The 15,616-nt window shown below is 45.3% G+C and overlaps 1 protein-coding gene across 4 annotated transcripts in view; it reads left to right on the plus strand.

Annotated features, from left to right (window-relative positions):
* Positions 1–15,616, plus strand: part of RAB3C (RAB3C, member RAS oncogene family) — a 131,903-nt gene that overhangs the window by 9,993 nt on the left and 106,294 nt on the right. For all 4 annotated transcript variants that reach the window (XM_077347167.1, XM_077347166.1, XM_077347170.1 and 1 more), the window contains exon 2: positions 7,425–7,652. In XM_077347167.1, coding sequence (XP_077203282.1) covers positions 7,425–7,652 — 228 coding nt within the window. The remainder of the gene's footprint in view (positions 1–7,424; positions 7,653–15,616) is intronic.

The following is a 15,616-nucleotide window of genomic DNA, read 5'->3' on the forward strand; positions in this document are numbered from 1 at the left end:
AAGAATCAAAGCAGGATCCAGATGTGGGAAGGCGTTCTAAACACAAACCTTAAAACAAGGTCTCTGAGTTTCTTCTGCAACTCTGTCCTCCCCAAGAGTAGTACCTGCAGTGAAGGAAGCAGATAAAGTGGAACATTTCACCGATTCAGATTTTCAAGCTGCTAATGAAAATCTGGTCCTGAGGTTGGGTGAATCCAGAGAAGGGGCCCATCAAGCGATCCACTCAGATCTTTCCTTTCATCCTCTTGAGGGAATGTCAGTCCCTGCCTGGCCAATGTGCGCATGAATTTTGGCAGCTCTGTTCCATAACCCGAGAGCTGGAATAAGTTCAAATCCCTGGTTTAAAAATAATATCAAAAGCGAAGCTTGAGGGCGTGATCCGTCGTCGGCATTGTTCCCTTTGAATGTCAGGGAACAATTTCCTCAACATCCCTTTCCCTCTTCATTAAATTTTTATGAACATATTTCACAACAGTGAATCTCAAATGGTATAATCACGCTCGTAATCGTTAGCGATTTGAATCATCGTTGTATTATTCATAAAGGATCAAACCGTTTCATGCCTGATGTGAATAGTCTGTATGTTTGCAAAGACCTAACAATCTCACTGAGTTTGGAGGGACTTGCTGTCTGGTTGATTTGCTTAGGATTCCAGCGTTTTATTTTTCTGGGGGAAGGACAGCGCAGTGAATTTTGTGGGAGTTATCGTAGGAGCATGTAACCGTGGCTTGTAAACTGCTTCGACAAATCTGGGGCCATTCCACACCGGGATCCATGTAGCAAATTGTTTGCTGAACGAAAAATCGCCATTTTAAATAGTGGAATTCGGCGTAATGCATACCTGCCTTTGTAGTGGAATCCAGTTGCGTTTCTATCGTTTCCCACAGGGTTTCGGTCTCTGCAAAAATCGCTAGCCAGGAAGCGCTATTGCTAAGCTGTGTCCCGCCCCTGGCCGTCAAGCAGCCAATGGGCGGCTGTTATCATGCTCCCAAACAGCCCCTTTCCCTTTAAGGAAGTTTAAAAACACACACACACACACACACACACACACACACACACCAGTTGCAACAAAAATGCATTGATTCATTGCAACGGAGACCCATCCAGCTAGCAGGTGGTGTTTGAGTTGCCGTTTCATCGTTGCCACACTCCCCCCGAGTGAACCCCCCCCCTCACGGGTGTGATTTTCGGCCGAAAACAGTGTGAAAATAAAGTGAAAATAAAGTGAAAATAAACCAGCAAACGGGCTTGTGCTTGGTGACTTTAAACAGAGGGGCTGCAGCCAGGGAAGCCTCGCTGGGTAAACGAAGGCTCGCTGGTGCGTTGATCTCCGCTCACTCAGAGAGAAAAAAATGGCGATCGCTTCGCCGGAAGATCAGAGGAGAGAGCCAGGGGGAGGGACTTTGCAGAAACCGCAACAATGGTAATGCACAGAACTTTCCCGCTAGTGTTGCAGATTGGTTGCAGGAGTGTAGCGCTTTCCGGAGGGTGAATCCACTTTTGGGGATTTCCCTGAAAGAGCTACAACGAAGCGCTTTTTGCAGATCGGTTTCAGGAGTGTTGCAGATTGTCAACGACGTTGTGCATAATGGGAAAACTGTAGCGATTTCAATTAGTAACCATTGTGCTATTTTGGACGAATGCGGAAAGCTCCCTGGAGTTGCTTGGAGGAATAGTGGTGGATAGATGCCAGAGAAGTAAGTACAGCTAAAATGGCAATGGCTTTTACGGCACCTTAAAGACTTACAAATGAATTCTAACATCAGCTGGAGTCTACTTTACCACATGCATGAAAAGAACCCTCCAGGGTCCTGCCTACCTGCTCACAATCACAAAATTAGCATTTGTGTCAGATGGCTATGTAGCCCAGTGGTTCTCAACCTTCCTAATGCCGCGACCCTTAAATACAGTTCCTCATGTTGTGGTGACCCCTAAGCATAAAATTATGCAAGTGTTCTTTTACAGAAATTAAACCGAAACTGACCAATGGCGTGAAGATCCATTGTTCATGATTGTATATAAACTGGGTTTTCTCAGTCCAGTTCTGCCTTTTGTCCCACCATGCCGATCTCGCTCTTTTCTGCTGCTTCAGATGAACACTCTATCTCTATCTACCCCGCAAGGCTGTTGTGTAGATGATGCGCCCCCAGCCAAGCTGTTTGCCCTGCCGTGACCCCTGTGAAAGGGTTGTTCGACCCCCAAAGGGGTCCCGACTCCCAGGTTGAAAACCACTGATCTAGCCTCTGCTTTAAAACTTCCAAAGAAGGAGAACCCACCACCTACCGAAGAAGCCTGTTCCACTGAGGAACCGCTCACATGGAGGAGGTCACACTGAGTGCATGAAGCTGCCGATGCTCAGTCCATCCAGTTGCTCTCCAGGGTCTCTGGCAGAGGCCTTTCCCATCCCCTCCTGCCTGATCCTTTTAAATGGAGATTCTGGGAATGAATCTGGGATCTTCTGATGTTCTACCACCAGACCACTAATATTAGTTCCATGGCAAAGATTCAGGGCCTGCTTAACAAAGAAGTCAATGAAATTCCCTGCATGCACCATAAAATCCAGTAGCTTGCACTAGAAAGCTTACGCCTTGAATACATTTTTGTTGGTCTTAAAGGTGCCACGGGACTGATATTAATGTGCTACTTCAGACCAACACGGCTACTCATTTGAATCTTCCCTGCATGCAGAAAGTTTGGAATGCATCGGCATATGTTATGTTCTACACCCTTCTCGTGAAAAGTTTGGGCTCCTAGTCAGAATGTATATAGTCCAGACTTACCCTTTGGGAAATTCTAGCAATTGGTAAAGCCGCTAGTGCAGGGGTAGTCAACCTGTGGTCCTCCAGATATTCATGGACTACAATTCCCATGAGCTCCTGCCAGCTGGCAGGAGCTCATGGGAATTGTAGTCCATGAATATCTGGAGGACCACAGGTTGACTACCCCTGCGCTAGTGGATACTCTAGCTCCAACCTGACCATCTCCTGTGTTCTGTGCTCTCTCTGCCATTCACCAAGGATTAAGTGGTGTCGTTGCCACTCCCACCTGGCTGCAAATCCAATTACATTCAAAGCTACTAGGGAATTTCCTCTTCAAGGCACAATCCTTTTGTTAAGGGGCTGTAGAAAATGTATTCTGTTGTGTCATTTAACATAAGCTCAGGATTTATATGTTTCCGTGGTTAGTGCTTTCTTTTTTTCCCATCCACTTTTTGCACATTCTCAATGCAGCAAGTTGTAAGGTTTTGTTCAACCCCCACCCCCCACCCAACAAATCTTGGGTTCAGGAGGACAGATCAGACCAGTGTTCTGTCTAATCTGGCATCCTGTCTCAGATAGTAGGGCTGCCAGGTTCCCCCTGGATACCATTGAAGGGGTAGGGTTGCCCAATCCAGTTTGAGTAAGTCCTGGAGATTTGGGGGTAGAACCTGGGGAGGACAACAACCTCAATAAGGTACAAAGCAAACAGTTTCTCCAGGGGAATTGATCGCTGTAGTCTGGAGATGAGCTGTCCTTCCAGGGGATCCCCACGTCTCATACCCCCAAGCCCACCAGATGCCCTGTAGAGCTAACAAATGGTACAGAGGCCAAGGCCCTTCCCTGATGATGCTTCCCAGCAATGATACTGATCTGCCTTACCTGGTTGTCATAAAGATTACAGATCTAATATATTCATAGCAAAAGCACTACATGCTATTATAGCCCTGTGAAAGACTTCATTTTATTGCTGTTTGTTTCCATGATGAATATGAGGGCCATTCCACACGACTTAAATGTAGCCAAAGTCTTACCTTTCATGAACGCTATTAATTTAATGTTCCGCATGACGTCGTAATCAAACCACAAAACTCCTGCAACAATCGGAATTTTATAGTGCTTAGGGGGAAATCCAGAAAAGTGGATTCCCCCTGAAAAAACCGCTACACTTCTGAGCACAAGCTGCAACACATCAGCGATAGACATGTGCATTCTCAAAATAGCGGTAGAAAGAATGTCCCTCCCTCGCTCTCGCCCCCGAGCTTCCAGATACGCGATCGCCATTTTTTTTCCTTAGACCGGCAAAAACAACAAACGAGCGAGGCTTCTCCGGCTAAAGTTCCTCCACAGAAGTGCTTAACAGTAAAACAAAGCTCCCTACTGCAAGTGTCTTTAAAGTTCCCAAGCACAATACAGTTCCCTGTCTGACACTGCCCGTAATTTGAACAAATATTCGTTGCGACTGGTGTGTTTGGGTTTTTAAAAAACAGTTTTTAAAGGGAAAGGGTCTTTTCGGGAGCATGAACACAACAGTTCATTGGCTATTCTGTTGGATTGACGGCCAGGGGCGGGAAGAAGCGCAGAAAAATATCACTTCCTTTGTTGCAATTCCGGCGAGACCGGAAACCAGTGGGGAATGAATAGACCGCTATTGCAACTTCAATATTCCACTAGAATTGAAGGTATGTGGAATGATGAAATTCCACTATTAAATATAGTGTTTCTGCATACTAAAAACATTTAGCAACATTGGTCCTTGTGCGGAAAGGCCCTGATTGTTGGGGACGGGAGGTGTTAGATATGATAAAGAAAAACCAGGTTGAATGTATTTCTTAAAAAACAGATTTCCTTCCCCTTTATCTCACGGACATCCTTGCAACATTAATTCAGTACCATGAATATAGAATCAAATCCTTTATTTGGAGAAGAAGAAAACCGGGTGCTAAAAGCCACAAGACCTCATTCCACATGTTGAATAATGCACTTTCAGTGTGCTTTTGCAGCTGGATTTTCCTGTGAAAAACAGGAAAACCTACTTCTAAAGGGCACTGAAATTTCATGATCCAACGGGCACACGAAATGGGAAACTCTGTTAGCAGCCTGCTCTCTGCATTCAGGCCCTACTGAGTTCAATGAGACTCACACCCATGTAGTGTGTAGAAGACTGAAATGGTGCTGTAGCCTGGTCTAGTTTGCAGGAAACTCTGCATAGGACTGTAGTCTAAGGCAGACAGGGCCCCACTTAGCAGTGGAAAGCATACAGACATGAAATGTATTGGGAAGCACTATGGCATAGGGGTCATGTGTCAGACTGAAAACAACTGTGGTGTCATAGACTTTACTGGAGCTGGGATGGAGAGAGATCTGCATTAGGATTCCTACTGGCCTTATGGACTTGGGGTGGGAAACCGAACCATGTTGCTCTTTGCTCTTAGCAAGGACTCATCTCCATTCCATACAAACCAACCCACAGGCTTTCTCCTTGACAGGGGTCTTCAGTTTACATAAGCCCCCGTAGCTTAAGAGCGAGGCCTTCACATAACCCATACAAAATCGCCCCACCTGCCTGCACTCAGTCAGTCCTTCCTTGTTATATAGTGCAGTTATATTTATAAGCCCACCCCCCGGACCCTTGTTTTGATCCCCACAATGCAATCCTAAACAGAGTTAACCCCTTCTAAGCCCAGTGAAGCTAATGTGCTTAGATAGTCATGACACTGTGTAAGACTGCCCTAGTCAGACATACCAATGCAGAGCTAATGAGAAGATATAGCTTTTTGCTCTCTGTTCCCTGCCATGCATCAGAATGACACCCAAATTACCTCCTTCTCCTCCTCTCCTGCTGCAGTACATAAGGGCTCGTGCTGCTTTTGACAGCAATTAATTTTGATTGTACCAAAGACCACTTGAGGAGCTTGTTCTTAATGATTCTCTAGATGTAGTGATGGTTCCTACTGTGCCGAACAACTGGCCTCCAGGCCCTTCTGGACTGGCTGGCAGAACATTCGAAGGATTAACATTTCCTGGGATGCTCCACAGCTGATATTCTGGGGAATTGGGAACTGTACTGGATAGAAGACCCTTTAAGACAGGGGTAGTCAACCTGTGGTCCTCCAGATGTCCATGGACTACAATTCCCATGAGCCCCTGCTAGCAAACACTGGCAGGGGCTACTGGGAATTGTAGTCCATGGACATCTGGAGGGCCGCAGTTTTACTACCCCTGCAGTAGACAATAAGGACATACAACATTAGAATGTAATCAAATGACTTGACCAATTAGTACCCAGCATGTCTATCAAAGGCCTACTGAAACGAAACTGCCTTAAAGAGAGTGTGACCTCTGCACAGCTTCTGGCAGACCATTGAACAAACTTTGTGAAGGAGCAGTGGGCTCAGCCCATGCATCCCATACAGAGGACCTCAAGCCCAGGCATGTCCAGTTAAAGTACATCAGGTGGCAGGGGTTTGGAAGAGCCTGTCCTTCAGAGCTCCTGAAGAGCCACTGTCAGCCACAGGAGGGCCAATCTTCTGACAGCATACGGTAGCTTCTTTGCTCTTCAGAATGGAACCAGCCTGCAGTTCCTCCAATGGAACAGAATTTCATTGGTGGAGAAGGGGCACTGGTTCCCACTGATTCTGTCCTCTCACTGCAGATCCCCACGTAGCCCTCTGTGCTGCTCTTCAGGATCCACTGATGCCCAGAAACAAAATTCCAGGGGGCTCAGTGAGCTGAAATAGGAAGGGGGGAAATTCTGGTCTACAAAGGCTGTGGAGAGTTGCATAGGTGTCGCTATAAACATTCCCCTTACACTGAGACAATGTTTTTGTGGGAGTGGTGAAATTGATACAAGACAGCATATATTGTTCCATGGCCCTGCTTATGTAGACATTCATAGCAACTTGATTGAACCACTCCTTAAAAAGTTGTCAGAACATCATGATGTAGATCGAGCAAAGAGGCTGGTAAGTGATGAGTCCCCCCAGGTGACAACTCAGCTGGCTAAGTTTTGTGCCGCTGCCATAAAAATCCGATGCTCTAAAGCAGGGGTAGTCAACCTGTGGTCCTCCAGCAAACGCTGGCAGGGGCTCATGGGAATTGTAGTCCATGAACATCTGGAGGACCACAGGTTGACTACCCCTGCACTAAAGTAGCATAGTTTTAAGTTCTATTTCATGATCTGTTTTAAATTGTATAATATTAAATGACCATATTCTTTTGGTCTCTTATGTAATGACTTCATATAACTTGGTCTGAACGACTGTAATAAAGTTTGATTGAGTGGCTGGGGAGGGTCTGTGGTTCACTAGTCGAGCAGCTGCTTGGCATGCAGAAGGTCCCAGTTTCATTCCTTGGCATTGCCTAGTAAGCATCAGGTGAGGACCTCTGCCTGAGACCCTGGGGGGCTGCTGCTAACCTGAGTGCAAACTACTGACTTCAAAGGACTGAGGGTCTGATTCCATGTGCAGCAAAGGCAGAGCCATGTGCTCGCGTCATCAGGGTATTCTGAGTCAATGTAAGGTAAAATCGCTTGTTCTTTGGCTCACCAGTTTTGGAAGGTTTAGTAGTATATGTATTGGGATGCAGATAATCACAAAATCAATTCAAGACCCCCCCCCAAAAAAAATCCTAATCCTTTTTTTTTCTTTCCCTGTTCAAAATTGACAGATGGCATCTGCTCAGGACTCCAAGTATGGCCAGAAGGACTCCTCAGACCAGAACTTTGATTACATGTTCAAGCTGCTCATCATTGGCAACAGCAGTGTGGGGAAGACCTCCTTCTTGTTCCGTTACGCTGACGATTCCTTCACATCGGCTTTCGTAAGCACTGTCGGGATTGATTTCAAAGTCAAAACCGTCTTCAAAAACGAAAAAAGGATTAAGCTACAGATCTGGGTAAGCTGGAAGTAATTTTTTTTAGAAGGAGAAGAAGATGCTTGCATAGTGGTTATTTGATGACAAATCATCATAGTTCGAATTGCCAGCTAAATAGGATGATTAATCAGGTTGTTTTTCTTTTTTCCTCCTTTTCCTTTCCCTGCTGACACAGCTTGATCTATGGCTTATATTCTAGAGTCTAGAATGCTTCCATTTGGAGCAGGGAGCTGGACGGTTCCTCTGCCTGAATTCTGGCATTATTATTGTTACTAAATTGTACCATTCACTCCACTGATTCACACATGGTATAAAAATGGCTCTTATTGGTCTACTTGGGCCAGCCATTGAAGCTTTGGGGAGTGGAGACACAGTAAATTAATGTCAGACGATGCTGCAGGGTCACTTCTGAGTACAGACCAGAGTACATACCTGGAAATGACATCATGGCATTGGATGATGCTCCTGGAATTCCCCAAACCTCTATTGCCTAATGCCATCCCTACATTTTGGTCCCCCTGCTCTGCTGAGCAGCAGAAGGAGCCCAAAGGCCAGGAGTGAGAGGTTGGGAAATGACATCACAGCTTTCTTAATACTCTAATAATCTCCCTTGTGTCTATGGCCCTTACCATAGGAATTGGAAGAATTCCTAGAGCATCATTTCTGCATGATAACACAGAAATGACATCACAGCACCCAGAAAGCTCCCTTTCCCAAAGCCCCAACATACCAAATGTTCCAGGATTTCCAGGCACAGTTCTGGCAATGCAACCAATGAACACACAAGGGGAATTGCTTTAGCATGAATTAGATCCTTGGCTATTTAGGTCAGTTTAATATACTGTAGCTAGTAGCAGCTCTCCAAGGTTTCAGACAGAGGTTTTTCTCATTGCCTGCGGCCTGATCCTTTAAACTGGAGAAGCCAAGGGTTGAACATGGTAAAGAACACGAGAAGAGCATTGCTGGAGCACACCAATGGTCCATCTGGTCCAGCATCATGTCTCACACAGTGGACAACTGGTTTTTCTGGATGGCCAGCAAGGGGGAAGAGAGGCCAAGGCCTTTCCCTGATGTTGCCTCCTGGCTATGGGATTCAGAGCCTTAGTGACTCTGAATGTGGTTCCACTCAGTCACCATGACTGGTAACCATTGATAGATTTATCTTCCATGAATCTATCTAATCTCCTTTTAAAGCTGTTTATTCCTGTGTCAGAGATTTTATGACATCTCGAGATCACCTTTGCCCTCCTTTCACCTTTTTCCACCCAGGGTCAGTTTTTAGCATTGTACTGTTTTGAGACTATGAACAGCATCCTTTTTGAAAGGAAGTATGTTCTTTTAAAAACAAAGGATATTTCACATGAAAGTAACTTATGAGGCTTAATTTATAACATCATACTTGCTCTTTTACATAAAGCCCAGTGACTCCCTTAGAAATTGGATAACAGGGTAACAGGCTGGTTCTTGTTGGTGCTTCCGTATTATACCACCTTGGAAATTGCCTTCCTTTGGTGGGTAAAAAAAGTTATTCATTCTAGTGGATAGCATTGAGAATGCACATAATTGATCAAGTCTCATCTTGCAAAGGGGGTGTGGGGTGGCAAAAACAGATTCAAGAAGCATGATGATATTTTATGTTAACATTTCAGAAGCTGTTTCTGGCATAGTCTCCCCCCCCCCTCATTTTTTCCTTATGGGCTGCCAAGGAAATGTATTCATCTGTATCCAGAGCTAATGTGGTATTAAATGAACTATCTGGAGCAAAAACAAAAACCCATATTTCCTTTGTAGTTAGCAAAGAAAGAACAATTTATTTCTTTGCAAACAGAGTAGGTGGTAGCCAATTACTGAGATCTGGTGTAGGTGACCAATGGTTATATCAGCACTGTTCCAACCAGATCCTGCCATTGGAGGCGTACCTAGCCTATCTGGTGCCTGGGGCAGGTGGGTTGAAGAAGAAGAAGAGTTGGTTCTTATATGCCACTTTTCTCTACCGGAAGGAGGCTCAAAGCGGCTTGCATTCGCCTTCCCTTTCCTCTCCCCACAACAGACACCCTGTGAGGTGGGTGAGGCTGAGAGAGCCCTGATATCACTGCTTGGTCAGAACACTTTTATCAGTACCGTGGTGAGCCCAAGGTCACCCAGCTGGCTGCATGTGGGGGAGTGCAGAATCGAACCCGGCATGCCAGATTAGAAGTCCGCACTCCAAACCACTACACCAAACTAGCTCTCTGGGTCTTGGGGACATGGAATAGGGCTCCTTCAATGCAGAGAGACTTAGTTCTGAGTAAGCACAAGGACATGTAGGCTTGGAAGGCTACTACTGAGTTCCCAGGAAGCATGGCTTCCGGGAGTAGGGGGCTGCATTTAGGTTTCCCCTGGCAAGAGTCTGCTCTGCTCTGCTCCCGAGGTGGCTCAGGGGTTGGGAAGGGAGCTCCTGCTAAAGGAGCACTTCCCAGGAATGCAGCCCTCAACCTGTTTCAGGTAACCAGGAAGAAGGGGGCTGCTCTGCTGCTGCTGGAGGCTGGTCTGGGCCTTCCGAAAGGAGCAGCCCTGACAAGTGAAATGGTACCTGACCACCTGCAGAGTTACTGGGATGGAGGAAAGGCAAGTCAAGAAACCTCCCCCAAAAGGGTAAAATTAAGGAAAATGTGCTCAGGCCTCAGTAGGGTAGAACATAATGTAAAATTGAATATTAATATTTATTAAAATTAAAATCCCAAGCCTTAAAATATAGCCTCATTAAAATCCAAGTGTACATTCATACTAATGCCTCCACCGACCAGACATATTTGGGCATGACTGCCTTTATCAATGGTCAGGCATAAATAAAACAGCATACATAAAATACAGGAACAGAAGTATTAAATATTAAATATACAGTTGGCTCCGTTACATACAATGATATCAAATGTTAACTATGTAGGACACTAAGGACCTTAATCGATTCTATGGACCAGAAGGCCAGATAAAATTCTTTGAGGCTTCTTATGTTTCTAAAGCAGGCCCTGGTCCAGATGAGCACCTCCAGTGTCCAGTTAATGTCCTAGAGGAGCCAGGCTTTCTCCAACGTATGCCTAGGTTAGTTCCAAACAGCTAAGTTGTTGCCATGAGCTATAAGGACATGCATATTGCTCCTATTCTGCAGTCGTTCTAACTGCAAAGCAAAAGATGGTTCAGTTAATTTTGTCCCTTGATTTACATGTCTTTTGTAATCCCAGCAGAAAATCCATCCACTGCTCAGGAGGGAGTGACAGACATGATCAAAGGCTTCACGGTGGGCTCTCTTTGATCCCTTCATTTAGACATTATGGGATGGGGTAACCCAGGGCTGAAGCTGACATGAAATTGCTGATTGGTAGGCATTGATTCGGAGAGGTGTAACACACATTTGGAAGAACTCTAGTGGCTGATGCTGTGGATCCTCTCAGCTGTGATGCTCAATGGTAAATATATGCTGGCATTTGAAACAGCAATGGCACTTCTGCTATCACTGCCTTCCATAATATTTTCAGACAAAGAAGCACTGGGAGCCCGACCCTATTTTCCTAGAAGACCCTCTTTTTGGCAAGGACTCCTGTTTTCTGCAATGGTGTGTGTGTGGGGGGGGGGGGGGAACAGGATTCCTTCAGGCTAGCTGAAAGACTACTGGGCATAGATAGATAGCCAATGAGAGGCTGTATGCAGGAGTTGGTGTTGGGCAAAGAAGACCAGTGTAATGGATGGAGGTGGGTCTTAGTTGAATGGCTTGTTGTGTAAGCGCTTTGAGCTTTGCGGAAAGGTGGGATATTAACATTGCAAATAAATACATTTGATTCATTTTAAATGAGCCACTAGAGGAGAGCTTTATGGATGCCTTAGACTGCCGAAAAGATAAATAAGTGGGTTCCAGATCAAGTCTAGAAGCTAAAATAACCAAACTAAGGCTATCATACTTTGGTCAGATTATGAAAAGATAAGACTCGCTAGGGAAAAAACCCACAATAATACTACGAAAAGTTAAAGGCAGCAGGAAAACAGGGAGAGCCAACATGAGATGGATTGACTCAATAAAGGGAGCCACCGCCATCAGCTTGCAAGGCTGTTAGCGAGAGGACATTTTGGAGGTTGTTAATTGATAAGGTCACCAGAAGTCGGAAATGATTTGACAGCATTTACACGCGCAGAAATAATGATCTGTCTATTTACAATGACAAAAGGTCACGGTTCTATCATCAAAGGAGGGAAGAAGGTTTCCCTTTCCCACTGAGGATTTTCTCTTTTCCTCCTGTGATGACAAGAGTCACCTGAATGTCAAGGGGCACCAGGGAAGGCAGAAACGTCTTTTTCCAAGGACTCTGCCATACATTCATAGCATACCAGCCAGAGTCCTCGCTCTGTAGACAGACAGGTTCTTCAGCACATTTTTTTGTTCATGTGAATTAACAAGATGAAACAGAATAATGAAATAATGGCTGTAAAAACGAAGAAACGTGTACAGGGCAGTATAATGGTTAGAGCAGGCTTTCTCAATCAGGGTTTTGGGAAACCTTTTGGTTTCTTAATGGTCCTGGAAGGGTTCCCTGAGTGGGTGGGAGTTAATTAATTTTAAATATATATATATTTAAATTTGTCAAACATTTGTTGGATGCTATAATGATATATAGGAGCCTCTTGTGGCGCAGAGTGGTAAGGCACCCACCTGAAAGCTTTGCCCATGAGGTTGGGAGTTCGATCCCAGCAGCCGGCTCAAGGTTGACTCAGCCTTCCATCCTTCCGAGGTCGGTAAAATGAGGACCCAGCTTGCTGGGGGGTAAACGGTAATGACTGGGGAAGGCACTGGCAAACCACCCCGTATTGAGTCTGCCATGAAAACGCTGGAGGGCGTCACCTCAAGGGTCAGACATGACTCGGTGCTTGCACAGGGGATACCTTTACCTTTACCTTTATAATGATATATGGTCATGTCGACCAGCCCCCCCCCCCTCCAATGATCAATGATGGGCCTGGAGTGGGAAGGGCCCCAGGTGGACATGTACACAGCTGTGCTTCCCAACTATTTGATGGCAACACTTGTGAGGTTTCTAGAAGCCTGAACAATGTTTCAGGGGTTTCTTAATGGCAAAAATGTTGAGAAAGGCTGGGTTCGAGTGTTGAGAATACTTGGGTTCAAATTGCTGTTCAATCTTAAAGCACTGTAGGTTACACACATTCCCTTAGCCAAGCTGTCTCTCAGGATAGCTGTAATGGTACCACTTAAATCTGACATGTTAGTGGCACCCTGAATTCATTCCAGGAACGGAAAGAAATTAACAGACAGTCATTTCCTGCCTTTTGTTTTGCTCCACAATGAGAACATGAACCCAATATAACTGCACCTGAGAAGAGGAAACATTGATTCCCCCCCCCCTCCCACCTTCTCCAGTTTGTTTCCCTGTCCAATTTGTTTTAAAGGACACTCTGCAATTCCTTTTTTTGATGTTTTCCTCTCTTAACTAACAGAAGCATCATTTAGTTGCCCGTTCCCTCTTTTGTAACTTTTACAAGGGCTTTTTATAGTGGATAAAAGAGATTGAAGCATCTACATTTGCAACTAAGAAATCTGGGTGGACTCAGAGCTACTCATGCTGTAAAGGGAAGTAATTGCTCCTTTGAGGGGCAGACGGAAGATGCAAAAGCAGAAACGGCATATTAGGTAGCTATATACTTTGTGTGTGTGTTGTTGTGATATTTCTACAGTACATAGAATAGCCAGCCAGAGCAAACTGTTTTGTAAGGGAGGATTGTGTCAGGGAGTCAACTGGTGTGTGAAAAAAACAAATTAACTATGTTATGATCACAGGTGTGATTGATGCCTTTTCTGGCCCATTTTGCTTACTTATGTAACAGTTGTAAGTAAAGAGATTCAGGTCAGACAGTGGTGATGTACATATTTAAAATACTATATGACAGAAAGCATCAATAATGGAAAGCAATACTAACAGACTCCCGGGATGAAAATGTCTACTGTGATTAATCAGAACTGGAAAGTAGGAAGAATTGATTCAAACGCTGGAGGTCCCCAGGATAAGTTTTCACAAGACCTTTAGGTATCCCTTACCAAAGGGGCATGACCCAGTCTGGTACAGATTGCTTGGGATTTACTCGTTTAATTAGGCAAAGAAGATTATTGAAGGGGACTGAAGAGGATTGTGGATTCTGCTAGCATCCCTATGGGATATTTCAGCTGCTGGCTGTCTCCTCCCCCTCCCCCCCTTCCCACCAGCCTTGGCTCCATGATTTGAACCTGTCCAAAGGAGCTTGTATTGTTTTAAGTCAAATGGCGGCAACTTAATCATATGCAAACAGGGAGCAGAGTTCATGCAGGCATATTTAAGAAGGGTCTCCAAGGTATGTTTTGTTCCTGCTGTCTATAGGGAGAAATGGTTGATAAAGGGAAGGTTGTCCCAACTTCTCACACTTGTGTGTGTACGTCTGTGCTAAACGTATTTGGCAGTCATCTGGCTATGCACCAATTACTTTCCCTATGAGCTGGCTAATGAATGTCACAGTTGTAGGTAGAAGCTCCACTGACAGCTGTGAGGGAGGAGATGAATCCATCAAGCTCTCTCCCAAAGCGGGGCTAAACTGCCCTCAAGCCAGCTGTCTGTGAGAAGAGCCAGGAAGTAGGAGCTGACCTGATGGGTCTCCACCTCAGTCCGCATTCTGTCATCTGTTCTGTTTCCAGATTGGTTGAAGGGTTGGCGTTTCTAGGCAGGGCTTATTCTTTGCTCTGCAGCTGAGGCTTTGCGAGTGGCACAATGCCCTCAGGGCATCACCCATATGGAAATGGAGCCTGTTTTGTTCTAGCATGAGAGGTCTATGTGCAGAATCTTAGGGATGCCAGCCTCCAGGTGGGGCCTGGGGATCCCCTGGAATTATAGCTCATCTCCAGACTAAAGAGGTCAGTTCCCCTGAATAAAATGGCTGCTTTGGAGGGTGGAGTCCACAGCATTATACTCTGCTGAGTTTCCTCCCGGACCTGAATCCTGCCCATTCCCAGCTCTACCCCCAAACCCCCCAAATATTTTCCAACCTAGAGCTGGCAACCCTAGTACAGATTCTTACCACTGCTGAGACCTAATCTGGATGGTCTAAGCTAGCCCAGTCTCTTTGAATTTGTAATGTTTCTGGGATTCAAAGTAAAGACCAGAAGGAGTTTTAATCTAAGGAATAATTCCAACAGGTTTATACAAACACCCTCTATTAACTGAACTGCCTACTTGAACATGTGAGGTTAGGGAAAGTCTTCAAATGAACACATTAGACCAGGGGTAGTCAACCTGTGGTTCTCCAGATGTTCATGGACTACAATTCCCATGAGCCCTTGCCAGCAAATGCTGGCAGGGGCTCATGGGAATTGTAGTCCATGGACATCTGGAGGACCACAGGTTGACTACCCCTGCATTAGACCAAGGTAAGAGAATATCTTGAAATTAGAAGTTCTATCACATCCATGTTGACCCTGGTTGGTACTTGGAGGGGCTTCCACCAAGGAAGCCCAGAGGCAGACAATGGCAAGCCACCACTGTTCATCTCTTGCCCTGAAAACCTTCATAAATCAACTGCAACTTGGTGAGACTTTCCTCCAACACCCTTGTTGATACTGACAGCAGTTCTTAGTAAGCACCTTGAAGACCTAAGCTGTAAACGTCAGGCCATAAATGAGGGGTCGCCAAACTGTGACTCTCCAGATGTCTATGGACTACAATTACCATGCTGGCATGGGTTCATGGTGTGGTCGCAAAAATGGTGAAAATAAATACACAGTATCAGACATGTGCTGTTTCCATCTCACATTTCCTGTGGCTTGCCCTCTTAAGGATGAGTCCTCCTACCTTACAGGTTTATACCATAGATTCAAATGAGTAGCCGTGTTGGTCTGAAGTAGCACAATAAAATCAGAGTCCAGTGGCACCTTTAAGACCAACAAAGATTTATTCAGTCTGAGGAAGAGTGCTTGCACT

Source organism: Paroedura picta, chromosome 7, assembly GCF_049243985.1.
Source record: "Paroedura picta isolate Pp20150507F chromosome 7, Ppicta_v3.0, whole genome shotgun sequence".
In the NCBI taxonomy this organism is placed as follows: Eukaryota; Metazoa; Chordata; class Lepidosauria; order Squamata; family Gekkonidae; genus Paroedura; species Paroedura picta.